Raw genomic sequence first — 15644 nt, 5'->3', positions numbered from 1 at the left:
CACTCTCTGGTGGGGTGGGGTGAGGAGCAGAAAAGGCCTTGACTCTGTGTAAGCCCTGCTCAGCAAGAAGGAAAACAACCCTGTGTTATCAACACTGTTTCCAGCGCAAATCCAAAACAGAGCCCCATACTAGCTGCTATGGAGAAAATTATCTCTATCACAGCCAAAACCAGCACAAGTGAAGAAAGAAAAAACACACATAGAGAAATGAAAGATAGTGAAAATTCCCATTCTAGGCAAGGGAAATCAAGTGACAAGAGCCTTAAAGATTGCAACACTAATCAACATAGTGTGCTGTAAATATTGGCTGCCCTACCCCAACACAAGAAACTCAAATCTGATTTAAGTTCATATTCCAAGAATATAGGTACTATTTCTACGTTCAGGTAGTCAGCTGCAGCTTTCAAGTCTTTTTGAAAGGTTCATCCAAAGCAGAATCTATCATGTTAAGAACAATGTATCGTAAAAGGCTTGTAACAGTTGAAGGCTTGTGAGTGCCTAGCACTGATAAATGTCAGTATTAGTAGTGCTACACAAAACACTGAGCCATACCTGTTAAATCGGATTAGTTCTTGCCTAAGAACTGTATTCATGGACTCTTCATAAAGTACTGGGTATACCTTCATAACTTCTTTAACATCAAAGCCACTTGGTAATTTGGATAGGATGTCCTGCGCCAAATCTTCAACTGTTTCCTGAAATCACAAGTTTGCAGTGAATGAGGAATTTCCCTTTTTCTTTCACCTATTTTTATTCAATAAATTCCACAAAACACTGCAGATTTTATATTTTTTCTGTATAACTGCAAGGGTATTTTAGTCCATTTTGCTAAATAATGCTTCATGCTCTTACTCCCTTTATGCATCATCCTGTCTGTCTCTGCATGTGCCTGCTTGCTCCTTTTCCCTTCTCAATAATTCTAAATTTGTTAGTAATTTCTGTTTAATTTGCAGAAAGGTTTTAGGCAACTAAGAAAACAGGCAGCAGGACAGACAAGCATGATCCTATTACTGCCACAATGAAGGAAAAGACCAAGGATGCAGCATGGGGAAAATGATGGGAAGAACATAAGAATACCCCAGCCACGAAAGAAGCTTTACTTACAGCATATGGAAGTAGGTATGACAGGGTATTAGGGTATCTTCCATTGGACAATACAATCACTAGACAACCCCGTAGGAAATGAGGCTCCATCGATTCCACTTTTCAAGAATCCACTTGTGTATAAAATATAGGATGTCAAATCTGAGGGGCTTGAAAGGTCATTTATCTATGTCTCAAAGGGGCCTGGATCTGGCCTGAGTAACCTGCACTGCCAGGACAGGATGAAGGAAAGAAATTCCCAGCATCTTCACAACTAGGTCCCATGGAGGGGTAGATGACAGTGAGGTCTGTGTCCAAGCAATTCCATTCCACCAAACTGCCCCCTTTCTTTGTGCCACACAAGTTACAAACACAGTTACACATTTGGGACTGTAGAAACTGAGGCAGCGAAGGGGAACCAAAAAATCATATCTCAAAACCCAAGCATTCAATGAGTAATAACAGACTGGAAGTGCCATTATAGCACAGACTTCACCAACTTTTGCCTCTAATGGGCTTATATATTGCTTGCCTGATGGCTGAATGACTTGATATAATTTCCTGGCACTCTGGAGTCTGTCCCCTAGTGAGAACAGCAGGGACAGTCATACAACCGCTGCTGGATGAAGTCAGGCCAGTGCATGAACCTCCATCATTGGAATGTGTAGGCTGGAATTAAATGTCATACTTTGAAATTGCCTAGAGATGGATGTGAATTGAGGTGCTTTATCAACTGTGCTTGTTAACAATGCTCTAACTACAGTTAATAGCTGAAGTGAAACACTTGACTTTTTTTAAAAACACAATATATGAAAGAAACATTCCTATTCAAACTGCATGTTCTAGTCAACCAGGTGGGGTTGTGTGGTATTAACCTATTTGAATTCAAAGTCATTAGGGTATATTCCACCTTTAAAGGTTCTTCTATACCAGATCTGTCTACAGGGACATTCACATCTACTTGGAACACCACAGTCATGTGATGAGAGGTGCTGAATTACTCTGACAACTAGGGCATGACAGGAAAGGGCACCTTTCCAGACTGCAAGCTGATCTCTCTTCCCCAGTTACCTGAGGGGTCTTCCCACCTCCCCCTGCTTCTCTAGGCAAAGTCAGGAGCACTCCACTGAAAAGCTCGTTAGTCTCCTGGTTATCCTTGGTGATGTCTGCATTTTCATGAAGTCCAAACACTTCAGGGTGTGTTGTAATTGGTAAACTTCGTAGGTATTCAATGTAAGACTGTAAAAGAAACATTTAAATACCAGAACTCATGCAACAATATATTCATAAATGATCCATAAACCCAACTTGGACAGAACATTTCCATTTACAATCAAACACATAAGTTTCCAGTTAAATGCATCCAGGAATTAATTTACTCAGTCCACAGAGATAAATGTAAGAGTTTTGAATGGTTCAAAAACAAACTGAGAAGTTGTTCTTACCACCCTCATGTAAGCAGCAACAGAAAGCAAAAGAAAGGAATGTACATTAGAAATATACAAGGAATGCTGGTAGGAGTCACAGAAGAGAGTAGGAAGCTGTATGTATTGCCCCTACAACTGCAGGCTACACAAATAGGTGGGATTTGAGCACATCCGTTACCTCTGTGCAGCTGGTAAAAAGGAAAAAGGGGATGGAAATTGAGTATATACCTGCCATTCCACCTCCTCATCCTGATCATTGCTTTCAAGGAAAAAGTGGTTGCAAGAGGGTGCAGAAGTACCCTGTAAATTCCCAAAGCCTGACTCTTTTTGACTTTCCAGAACTGTACTGGAAACCTGCACTGGGGAGGCTCTTTGCATCAACAAACATCAGAATATTGGATGATCACTCCATCTCCACTGGGGTGTATTAGATATTAAGTACCAGATTAAATTCTCATACATAAGATATATTCTGGCATGGCTTTGTGATCTTATGGGTTTTATTTTCTATTTGTTGTATTCAGCATATCAAAGTACAGTGTAGATAAGGTTTTGCCCAATAACTCAGAGACAATTTACATCTGTTATCTTCTCACCTCATATGGACCATGTGGTGGTATGTAGTAGTCATCTCCAGGTGCAAGCATATACTTGTCCTGCTCTATATCTGTGCTATAGACTATGGAAAGAAGGGACAGGAGAAGACGCCTGTCTTTATCATCTGTTACTCTACCTCCATAGTTACATTCCCCTGAGAAAGGACAAAGAAAACCAGGATGAAAAATTGAAAGTTAATGAACAAATAAAAATTGTTTTGCAATAATGTATAGCTCCAGTAAGTTGAAGTTCTGAAGCTCCAGATCTTCAGAAGTTTTTAGGCCCTATACTTCAATTGATTCAATGGAAATTAGGCACTTCAGCACCTTTGGAACTATGGACCAAATTTGTGTGTCTTGATGATGAGAAGTTTAAGGGATACTATGAGTTGGTCATGCCACAGTAAATAATCTCATATTTTAAATGTCAGCTCTTTTGCTTGAAATTCTCATTAGTAAGAATTTCTAGAACTGTCAAAAACTTAATAGTGCTATAGAGCTGATCCTTGTCTTGTTCCTTTCATGTAAACTTAACCTGATTAGGTATGTATGAAGAAGAAAACAAAGTATCACAAATATGCAATACCCCTGTGTAGAAGGGGTTGGAGAGATTTAAGTAATGGGCAAGCAACGAGGGGAGGTTTACAGTGATATAAAGTACAGAAAACAGCTAAACTCATAGAATCATAGAATCATAGAATGTCCTGAGTTAGAAGGGACACACAAGGATCATCAAGTCCAATTACTGTCCCTGCACAGGACAGCGCCAAAATTCACACCATGTGTCTGCAGGCCTTGTCCAAGTGCTTCTTGAATAGCATCAGGCTTGGTGCTGTGACTGCCTCCCTGGGGAGCCTATTGCAGTGCTCCACCACCCTCTGGGTGAAGAACCTCTTCCTAATATCCAACCTAAACCTCCCCTGGCACGTCTTCCTGCCATTCCCTCAGGTCCTGTCATTGGTCACCAGACAGAAAAGATCAGCACCTGCCCCTCCTCCTCCCCTAATCCTGACTTCTGAAATTATTTTTCATAAAGCTGATCATAATATTAGCAAAAATCAGGAATTGTCTTTATAAGGTTGACAAATGAGGTGCCAAGAAGCCACTATCTGAGAAAGAGAACTGAATAGCCACAGCAACCTGTTTGTTTACACAGGTCAACACCTCCAGCTTTAAACTGATGAGTATTATCACATCTGGTAAACTGCCAGTGCTTACTGTGTCAGGATCATATCGATCAGCTAAGGTGAAATAGAAGCCATTGACATTTTTATTTGACATATATGAAACAAAGACCAGGAGGTTTGCTGGACTGATATGTATGAGCTATATATGAGCCAAGACAGCAATGACATCTAAGGGTTTGGGATCCAACTTGTCTGTATGTGGAAGGCCAAGAAAGTAAACCTGAATGGAATCCATATAACTTGTCAACAACTCATCAGTTTATCACTGTACCAGCTGAAAGTGCCTAGCAAAGTCAATGCATTAGAGGGTGCAATGCCTGTACCTGTTAGGTACGTCAGAGCTTCAAATGGGATTTCTTCATATTCATTCAGAAACATCTGGATCTGTCGCATACTGATTCGGAGGTCAGATTCATTGAACTCATATGGAATATTCCAACCTGTTAAATTCAGAAAAGATATACAGGGCAATGGTGCACTGTACTGGTATCCATGCTCAGGAAATGGCGGTATTGGTACTATACTGCTACTACAGATCTTAAGATAACAGCTGCCAGACTAGTACCTAGAAGAAGCCCTGGAATTTACCAGGCTGCTATTGCACAAGAGAGAATATGACTCCGTAACTCCATGTTGTATCCTAAGGCACTGTTACCATCATTCTGTATAATTAAAACATAAGCATAGGCATTTTGGCATCACACACTCTTGAAAAATTATATTTTACCTGAAGTAGAACACAGACCTGCTCGGTACTTTCAGCTAATCTGTTGCTATCTGGAGATGATGAGAACAGGAGTTTTAATTCATTGATTGATTTTAATTTTTAATCAATCTTCCCATCTATTAATGCTGTTTGTATATGTCATTCAGAGTAACAGTACAATTAAAAAAACCCACACAGGAGCATACTCCACATAAGAGAACCCTTCAGAAAACCTACACCCCTCGCGCAAACCAAAAAATAGAGCTATTGCTGCAACAATCCTTCCCCCAGACAGCTGGTCACATTAAGCAGCAGGTGTTGCTTTTGAAAATGACCACTTTGTCACTTACAAAGATTATATTTTCACTTTAAAGCAATAAATTAGCATCTTCATACTGGCAGTCTAGTGTTTTAATATTTAATTAGCTGCCTATTAAAATAAGGACAGTGGCTTTCAGTCAAAATATAACATTTCATAACAGTAACCTGTTATGATGAAGACAGACTCAGTCAGAATGGAAGGCTGAAAACTCCACATACACCGGTGGAGAGTGTAAGCTTTATATAGCTATAAAAAATGGAATCTATAATTCCATACATCTCTATAACTTATGTAGAAATTCAATATAGTTTTCTAAATATTTCAACATTAGAGAAAAAGCTGAAGCACAATTCTTACTAATACACACCTTTTCACTGCTGTGTTATGAACAACACATGCAGCTACATATATTTGTTTCACATCAAGTAAATATATGCACTAGCTTTGATAAAATAAAATATACACATAAATAACAAAAGCAGAATTGAAGAAGACACATCTTTATGAAAATTTAAGGCTGAACTGGATTTGATGGTTAGTTCAATAATAAATTAATAGTTTAGTAAGCTATAATTTAATGTAACTAGTGAATAATATATTTACTTGGAAAACTGGTACTTTCTAGTCCACCCCCAGGGTAATACTTTTAGTAGCTTCAAGAATAGCTTTGCCTGAATAAGAATCCCTGCAAATAACAGCTTTTAGACTTGTATTATGTTCTGTGCAATACCGATTGCATTCTTATAACATTGCTAACAACAATACCGCCTTTTTACAGAAAGGCTCCAATAATGCATTTCAAAACTACTAATTTCTTTGAAAAAAACTGCAAAATAACCTAAACCTTACCCAGCGGACCAAAGTTTCTCCTTTCCTGCACAATAGCATGAAAAAAGCAAAGGCCAAACAACAGTTTTTGCCACATTTCTGGCTTTTGGCAACTGCTAAAGAACACAGGGTCGGAGATGGGGTCATTAAGGTATGATCGAAGAAGGTTTGCTCTAACTCCTTTTGGAGGCTCATTCGTCATTTTGATGCCATTCTGGAGGATACTAACAGGAAACTTTTCTGATGGATAACTAGTTAACCACAACCTGAAAAGAATTTTAAAAAGCAAATTATCAAAAAATCATCAATATTGACAAATCCTCAATATTCATCTGCAGAAGACTAAGTTTTATTACTTGCTTAACTATAATGATAACATCTAAACTTGTTCTAGAATTCAGACAAAAAGTAGATTATATTGGACAGGTAGTAAAGATTACATCCTAATTAGGTACCTTTATTTTATCACTGCACATAAATGATACGTTATACTTAGTTGCTCACACAAAAGAAGTTTCATTGCTTTTTACTAGTGTCTTCAGTAAACAAGAAATATTCCCACTAAAAAGAGCAAAATACCAAAACTCCTACCTGAACTTATCATTGGTATTCTCAGGCACTATAACTTCCTCGCAGATTTTTTCCAAAGCAGGCATCCAGCTAGTTGCAAGATGGCAGTTTTGTAACACTACCCAGGTTCCATCAGTAATAGCCTGATAAATAATTTTTGCTGCTATTGGGCCCTGTCCCTGTCCAAGCGAAATAGTTTGGATGCTTGTGCCTCCCATGCCAACATCATCAGCAAATTTTAGCAAACCTATGATGGCAAGTTTCACACATGCAGACAAAGACAAAGTCTATTAGAAAGCAGATCTATATTAATCTTAAACTTATATTCATCATTTTTATAATGCAAAAAGCAACTAAAGGGGCAAAAGTCAACCAATATTTTACTCAGTTGAAAAAAAAACCCACCTCAACCCAGGAGTAGTAACAAATGCTCTATCAGTCACTGTGTTTCTGAGGCGTATGCTAAAAATTATGTGTATAAAGAATACTTAAAAAGAAAACAAACCAACCAACCCAAAACCTAGCCAGGTTGAATGCCTGTCCTCTCCTTTAGCCCTGAGTGCTCAGTTCCAGCTCACACTACAGCCCTCCCTCTACTCTCTCTGTTGCATGGGAACAATTGTTTATGGGAGTTGAGCTGTAAACTGGTTCTTTAGATCTAGTTAAAAATAACCATCCAGCTTTGCCATCAAAACCAGTACCTCCTGGAAACACACCCTTATGGTATGGCTCCATATTACAATTCTTTTGGCAGAAAATCAGGTTTAAAAATAATCTGGGTGGTTATTTTTTAAAGGACGTTTAACAGATGCGTTTTCAAGTGTAGTCATATACACCATTTAATTAGTAACTGAGAGGGAGGAAAGTTTCTGGAGGAGGGTTGTAACAAAGACTGGGGCAAGTCCCAAACACCCACTGAAAGAATTGTAATGCAAGCATAAATTATAAACTGGTCTGGATATTACACGCTGTTAGATCCCTAAATTGCTGCTCAGAGTCCTAGACATTTCATAACCACTACTTCCATTCCACCCTCTAGCAATTTTACTATCACTGTATATATATGGGCAGATGCAAATGGTTGATATTCCATCATTGCTGTATTGTATTTTAAAGACACTTTAAAGATCAAATGAAGGGGCCTACACTATTGTCAGTTTAGTCACACTCAGTGACATTTAATCAGATAAAAAAAAGATTTTTAAATACCAATCTCACCTGTCATAGGATCAGCACCTGGTGATAATACAAAAATCAAAGGGGCACAACAATTTGAATCACTGTAACTTCTTCCAAGATCAAACGTAGGTGGTTCAATAAACGTTCTTCCCATATTTTCCACAATAAACTCCCGCACTGCTGGAATAATTTTGTCAGGTCTCAAACATCTGAGAATAACCATGCGATCTAACCCCATCAGTGTGCTCCACGCATCTGGGAAGGCTTCTTCATGGGGTCTTACAGAGTCATATATTAGTTTCCACTTTGAAAAATTCTCTCTTACGTGTTCCATGAGTCCGTGGAGGTTTGGCAGACTAGACGCACGTACGAGCTCAGCCCATGATTTGTCAGATAGCCAATCTGGAGCTGGATTGGGGTGAGGATTACCAAGAGCAACACCTCCTGTTAGTAGGAAATGCCAAACCTCATCGTCTATTTGGTCTTTTCCCTTCATAATGCCTACTGTCAGAAGAAAGGAGAATAACAGCTTATCCTTTTCAAACAGTGAACGACAGATATTATTATAGATGCTTATTGTAAAATGCTCAGTTATATTTTTAGTTCTCTCTTCCAGATCTTCACTCTTTTTGCTTTTAGCAATAGATTGGACATACAAGTTAATGAACCAAATCAATGAATACTGGTACATAGGTTCAATGTTTGCCAGATCAGAGATGCAGAAGAAGACAACAGCTGAATGAACAGCAACTGGCTTATACCCCATTCGAGTAGAATCTATTTGCATCTCAGTCACAGAGGCAATTTTTTGCTTTTCAGAGATTTCTTCAGATAACTCTTTGGATGAAGACAAAATATTAATCGCTGTTTCATCTTCTAAGATGTTTCCTTCTGAATTGGAAAGGATCTCCAGGATTTTATCTTCTATTTCCTTTAGTTGTTTCTTGTTGGCTGCACCTTCTATAATCAGTTTATTTTTCTTTTCTTCTAGCTCAGGCTTTTCCTCTGCAGCTACAATACCAAGAAGTTGGTCCTGAAGACCCAAAGGTGTAATCATGAAGTTGAGTAGACAAACTTTCACAGCCACTTCAGGAAGATAATGAGGATTTCTTAAGCAGGTTGTTATGTAAAACCTGAAATCTCTTGAATATTCAATTATATTTTCCCCTAATTTCATGTATTCTACTCCTTGTTGTTTGAATGTTAGCTTTAATAAAATGGGTTCTATGAAAGCATCCAGTTCTTCACCAATATTTTCTAGCAAGACTGGTGTTCCAAGCTGAATAGCATTTTCTAATGTCCTCACATAATGAGCGTCAGATGATTTGATAACTGACAGCCTGTTACTTTTCTCCATATTTTTCACCCACTTGTTAGCTTGCCTTTGAGGATCTATCATTAAAGCCCATCTTCTTGAGTTAGAAACAATTATGCCATTGTCAATGGAAAAAGAATCAACTGGCAATCCAGCAATCTGCCATGCACGGATTTTGACTGGATCCCCTAATGTATTACTTAAGCTAAAATCACTGGAGCATGGTATGTTCTTTTCATTGCATAGGATCTGCCATTGCTGTTGACATTTTAGGCGGTAATCTACAGTAAAGGCTCCCAAATAAGCCACAGTTCCTGATGATAATAACACATCTCCTATAAGGTCTAGGTACCGGATTCCTAATAATCGTGCAGCTTCTGTCCACCTATCTTTCTCTCCACCAAGACCACTAATTAGCTGTTCAGCTCTCACAAGCTTTTGCGAGCAGAGTTCAATATTATTTTCTAATTCTCTCTTCCGGTCATTCATGTTGTCAAACTGATCATTCAAAGCTTGGAGGCGATCGACTACCTCTTTAAGTTCTGCTTGTTTTGTTTTCAGCTTCTGCATTTGAACGTCCAGTAATCCTTCTGCAGCTCTCAAACGTTCACGCTTTGGGGCAACCACTTTTGCAACACGGTCATATACCTCCATGGCTCGCACCCACTTGCATAGTCCTTCACAGGCAGATGAGACATTTTTTATGACAGCTGGCTGAAAATCTGGATGATCAATAAACCTCTCTCTAATTCTCTTCATTATAGCAGGAGGAATGTTATCCTTGTCATACGTCTTTAAGCTCTCAAGGAATTTCAGATCTCCAAGAATCTTTCTAGATGGTCCCCAGTAGTCTTCTAGCATTTTACCTATATTGCAAATAATACTAAAATCAGGCTTAAAATATGCATGGTCAAACTGAAAAAAAACTTGAAACATAATATGAAGAATTACCATTAGTGATTTTGCAACAGAATTTTACTATGCAACCACTGTTAACTAGTTTGGCAAAGTCATTACCTAAAGATATTCAGACAGGAACTTCAGCATCACTAACCTATGTCATATTTAGTAATTACATATTAATTCTAAATCAACCAAGCAAAATAAGGGAAACAAATTACAGTACAGTCTTTCTTAGCATAGTTTATTAGATAAATCAGTAACTATGTGAAAGCATTCCTTCCTAATCTAGGTAAGACAGTTTTGGATGAAAGACATTTATAGAATCCTTATTTTCAATGAAGGGTTGAACTGTGGTGGTATAAGGTAGAAGAAAACTTAAAGAAAAAGGTCTCTTTCCTTTCCTACCTTGCAAATCCTATGCATTCCCACAATAACAACGTAACGCACATAGAAAAAGCTTGTTAGCACAATCGCCTATGGCAGAGGTATGGCTAGAATTCTGTCTCCCAGTATAGCTGAAAGTGTTTGGTAGCAGGGATTAGAGAGGAAAATACAGGTGAATGGTGCACAGCACATCTCCACATCCCAGAGCTCCTCAAGGCAATGCAAATTTCAAGACTGGGTCAAAACAAGTTGAAGAGATTACTTTGTGCTGGTGACTGGGATCTTATTTACAAAGCTTGTACAACAGTGTCAAGCAAGTGCAATATATTACAATGGCAAAAGCAACTCTTAGCTATCCAGTGTAGTTGTAAGTCGTTGCTAGCAAAATGCACTTTTATTGCACATAGCTCCATTCAGGCCAGAAGCACTTTACTAGTACGACGCAGCAGTACCCCAAGCATTCCTAGGGCAGGGCTAACAAATATTGCATCATTACCACTGCCACTTGGATCAGGCTTTCTCTCTGGTTTAGTTCCCTTCATGACACAGATACTCTCCATGACGAGCTTAACAGGACCAGGTGGATTCTGCATGGATTTCACAAGAGAGATGTCTGAAGGATTCAGGGTATCAAGAGCTGCAAGTGCTGCCTCCAAAGCTGGCATGGCCTCAGCAAGATCTCCTTCACATTCATCCTGTTAAGACAATGGGCAGAAGCCTGTAAACCTTCATGCAATACCAGCTCTGCAACCTGATTACCCCATGCCAGCACAGCTTCAGAGAACCTTCTCTGCTTATAAGTAACTAATAAAAAGACGGAAACATTGTGTTTCTTGGAGAGAAAACTACTTTCACAACTTGTCTGTGCAGTTTAAAGAGCAAAGGTTTGTAGAGAAATTAGTAACTTCATAAGCTGAACTGATAGCTGAAAAAGCCAGACAAGCTTTCAAGATCAAAGCCTCTCTGGTCTGACAAGGAAAATTAAAATACAGGTTAGATACAGCTGTTCTTAGTTAAATCTTACAGTGCTGATCAGGTAAAAATATATACTGTGTAGCTTAAATTCCTTATCATGTACTCAGATCTCAGTAATCAGCTGTCTTTCCTATCACTCACATTTCCAACTAATTACAAAAAAATATTGAGGAATCCTGCAGCTTCCCACAGGAATTCTGTGCTACAGATGTCTGGCTATGGCAATACCTCTTAAGTTATGCCTAATAGGGCTCCATGCAGCGCTATGCCAAATTACCTCAGCTAACTAAACGAACCATCTTTGGGCCTGGAAACAGTATAACCTTACTGCTCACCTGCTCAGAAGAATAATATATTAGTACAGAAATAAGAGCTATACAGCTTTTGGGATGTGAACTACAAAAGGAAGCTATATGCAGTACTGTGAGATACAGTCATAATCCAAACAGCCAAAATTTACCTTATTTATATTAGGAACATCCCATTCAGTATCTTTTGCAACTTTGTCACTTTAAGAGCTTGGATCATCCCTTTAACACATCATCACAACTCCCACTTACTTGGAAAGACTTGGAACCCATCATGCTCCAGGCTCAAGCCCTTGTACGCTACCTTAATAGCTTTAGCAACAGCTGCTGCTTCATTAGCCTCTTTTTCATCTGCTGACACTAGTTCCTTCTTTGCATCTACTTCAGTTGTTTCCTTCTCAATCTGGATCATCATTTTGTCTGTTTCTGCAGAAGTTTGAATCAGCTCAGGCTGCAGGGCAGTCAGTTCTTTCTGCATCTCTGCAACCTGATGAACATAACAGGAAATCAGGAAGAAATCTGTGTAAACTTTGCATGTATTTCACCTCTTGATGTCTTAGGAAGAAAGATCAGAAGACACTATATTAATACAATCTAAAAAAGAACATTTGATCTAAATAATTATTAAAATACTTACCTAGCCTATTTTTACTAAGAGCTATTTGATTTAATGGAACAGATTTTAAAATATTTTTTATCCATGAAATACACTTGGTTTTTTTATGATCCACTTAATTTCAATAATGAAAAATAAACCGATTCATTGTCAGTTTCACAGTCTCACAGTTTCAGTTTATGAAACCCCAAATAATCCTTTATTGCACAGGTGGGAAACAAAATCCAAAAGAAACTTGGAAGAAAACACAGAATTAGTGAAAGCAACAGCTGCAAACTGGATGTTCTTCTTCATCCAGCAAGTACCTGGAAACTCCTTTACTTTGCATCTTGGAAAGATCAATCCCTGGATCACATGGATTGAAGAAGGGTGTTATTTACCTGGAACCTGATCAATTTCCTACCAGGAATCTACTCAGGAATTAATATTTATTACTGTCTTGCAACATTCTTCAACTTCTCCCCTATTTTGAAAAGGATAATAGGATGCTGAGGCATGGATTCTCCATATAAGATTTTGAGAAAATAATGACATTTGTAAGGTTTATTCCTTAAACATTTAATAAGTACCATCAATTTCATTTAGTGCTATAATCCAAACTTACATACCACAATTTTTTAATATGACTTAGCAGTAATCTAACTTTTCTTATTGGCTTTCTATAGAAGATTATCAATAGCATAATGAATATAGTGAAGAAGGAATTGAATAAATTTTATTTTTGTAAGTCTTGATCAGCTTATACAGACTCCATACTGAAGTATGCAAATGGCACATATTCAGTGTTTTCATCTGAAACTTACTTGTGAAGATGCAAAGTCAAGTTTCTGAAGTCCCACAAGATAACGAGTTCTCATCATGTCAACTTCTTGCCTTTTGCTATTCAGCAGAGTCTTAAAGGTAAGAATCAATTCTAGGTATGAAGTTGGTGTCACATAGTTGTGTCTTTGCAGTGTAGTGTAATAGCTGATGGAGAGCTCTCTCACACTTTCTTGGAAATATTTGCACATTGCCACAACCCTAGAAAAAAATTTTCCACATGACTATGAAAACACAATCTGTCTTTATGTTAATTATGAGGAAATTACTCTAATCTTATGAAATTATATTGCTGTTAGTGAAGGCAGAATTGTTTTTTCCCCATTATAAGAAATATTTTAGACCCCTTTCAAAGAGTGGCCTGATTTTCAGAAACATCAGATACATATATCTAGGTATCTTTGACATTCACTGAAATCCTAGAGTTGGCTTCACTTTGTCCATTTATAAGGACAGTTTCCCAATCAAGTATGTTGGGGGCACAATGGGAAGGGGAACAAACATTTGCTTCATATGTTTCTTGACAGATAAACTCATACTCTTTTCTAATGTCATCTTCGAGTTCAACATCCTCTAAAAACTTGTTAGCAACCATTTCCAAAGCATCTGTAGGCCAGGTTTGGAACCAATCAATGGTGCAGCAATTTATCAGTGAAGGGAACATCCGTAACCGACTCCGAAATGCATCTCCAATAGGACTCATGGCTAGAAAAAAAAAATCACGATTGTTACCTAAGTTTGTTTGCAATTAAGAAACAAAAAACTAAGCCTAAGAAAAAACATTCTAAGAAACAACACATCGTATACAGACCTAAGACAATATGTAAATTTTTCTTCACTCTTTCAATAAAGAAATTGTACATAGCAAGGGGAGTGGCTTCAAGTTTCCTGTTCTCCATCCTTGCTGCAGCTTGCATTTTCTCAACAATTTCAGCTTTCTCATCTGTTGCAAAGATATTAGGCACATCACCAGTATTTAAAAGCATGTTGATATCTTCCACAAATGCTTCATCCTTTATTTGATTATCACAGAACAAAAAGGATACATTCTTGTTACTAACACCTGCTTTCAGCATGACTCGTTTAACATCTTCTTTCCATTCATTGATTTCATAGGACTTCGTAATTTCAATTTGAAAGAGTTCAAAGTTATTCATGTAGGTAGCTAGCTTAGTAGCACTTTGACGACCACTCCCACCAACCCCCAACAACAACAGATGTCCATTATCCTGTTTCAATACCCTGCATATCCTTGAGATATGCTCAATAGCAAACTTGAACATGACTAAGGACATTGGTGCTTTGCTGATGTTGTTGTATTCCTCAAGGTAGTATTCCATGACGGTTGTCAGTTGCTTTAAGTCTGAGATTTCATCATACACTTTTACATTACTGTCCGGCTTCAAATAGTCTCCAAAGAACAGGCTGCGAATATTATCATCAGAGATTGTTCCAGTAGGTGACAGATGACTCAGCACCTAGAGATAAGACAAGAAGCAACAGATAATTCAAACCCTTAGAGAATTATTTTCCTTAAAGTCATAATCATTCTTATCTACATGGTCGTAACACTGTGGGAAGAACTGTTTTCCAGCTATTCTAGTTATTACCTTAGTCTGGAAAAAACCCCCATGAAAAACACCTAAATAGGGAATGCGCTGTAGATTGACATGCAACTTCCACATACACATACTTCACAGAGAGATTTTTGCTGTCAAATATAGGACAGGTTCCCAAAAGGCTTCTCAAAAGAGTACCCACTACTTCCATTGGCTCATCCAAATATTAACCCTAGCAAAAGCACAGATAAACACTGTGTAAGACATTTATTCCAGATAGTCCTCTGTACCAATACAGAATCCTTTTCAAGTTGTGAATCATTCTGATACAAAGCAATTTGTATTAACTTGGCTAAGAATAGGTGCAATACTCAATACTGAATAGAAGACCATCCACACTTTTTAAATGCACTGATTGAAATAATCCAAAATGTGTCCAACACTAATGTAATCTCAATGTCTAAGTACTTCTGAAAATGCATCAGTCTCATTCTTGGTCCCAGGATGTTACCTGAAAATACCTTATTAAAGCTCTGCTTGAAGCTATTTGATGTTGTCTCTTGTACCATCTGAAAGAATACCTTCCTGTCTTCCTCATCAACTAAGCGATCATAGAAAACTCGGTAAACCTCATGAATCCAAAGTCTGATCAGTTTATCTCCATTCTGAAAATGTAAACAAAAGAAAACAGGTAAATATAGCTCAGGCAGGATTTGTTTAAAAACAAAAGGATAGAAATGTCCATCTGGACTCTGCTATATCTTGTACTAAACTCAGTGGGAATCTTTCAATTCCAAGCCATTCAGCACATGGCTCAGCATGCTAACTTAACTGGCTTCCGCACCTAATTACCATCTTGTCCTTCCT

General features: G+C 38.0%; 1 protein-coding gene across 1 annotated transcript in view; it reads right to left on the bottom strand.

Annotated features, from left to right (window-relative positions):
- DNAH3 (dynein axonemal heavy chain 3) overlaps window positions 1-15644 on the bottom strand; it is a 70606-nt gene that overhangs the window by 4553 nt on the left and 50409 nt on the right. The window contains exons 46-58 of the mRNA XM_064461775.1: window positions 15299-15442; window positions 14030-14696; window positions 13758-13923; window positions 13203-13419; window positions 12088-12270; window positions 10997-11195; window positions 7938-10079; window positions 6741-6966; window positions 6171-6415; window positions 4617-4733; window positions 3107-3261; window positions 2155-2322; window positions 553-695 (exon numbers count right to left, since the gene is read on the bottom strand). Coding sequence (XP_064317845.1) covers window positions 553-695; window positions 2155-2322; window positions 3107-3261; window positions 4617-4733; window positions 6171-6415; window positions 6741-6966; window positions 7938-10079; window positions 10997-11195; window positions 12088-12270; window positions 13203-13419; window positions 13758-13923; window positions 14030-14696; window positions 15299-15442 — 4772 coding nt within the window. The remainder of the gene's footprint in view (window positions 1-552; window positions 696-2154; window positions 2323-3106; window positions 3262-4616; window positions 4734-6170; window positions 6416-6740; window positions 6967-7937; window positions 10080-10996; window positions 11196-12087; window positions 12271-13202; window positions 13420-13757; window positions 13924-14029; window positions 14697-15298; window positions 15443-15644) is intronic.

This window comes from Phalacrocorax carbo, chromosome 10, assembly GCF_963921805.1.
Source record: "Phalacrocorax carbo chromosome 10, bPhaCar2.1, whole genome shotgun sequence".
In the NCBI taxonomy this organism is placed as follows: Eukaryota; Metazoa; Chordata; class Aves; order Suliformes; family Phalacrocoracidae; genus Phalacrocorax; species Phalacrocorax carbo.
The sequence above is the reverse complement of the archived record's forward strand: the minus strand, read 5'-3'. Positions and strand labels throughout refer to the sequence as shown.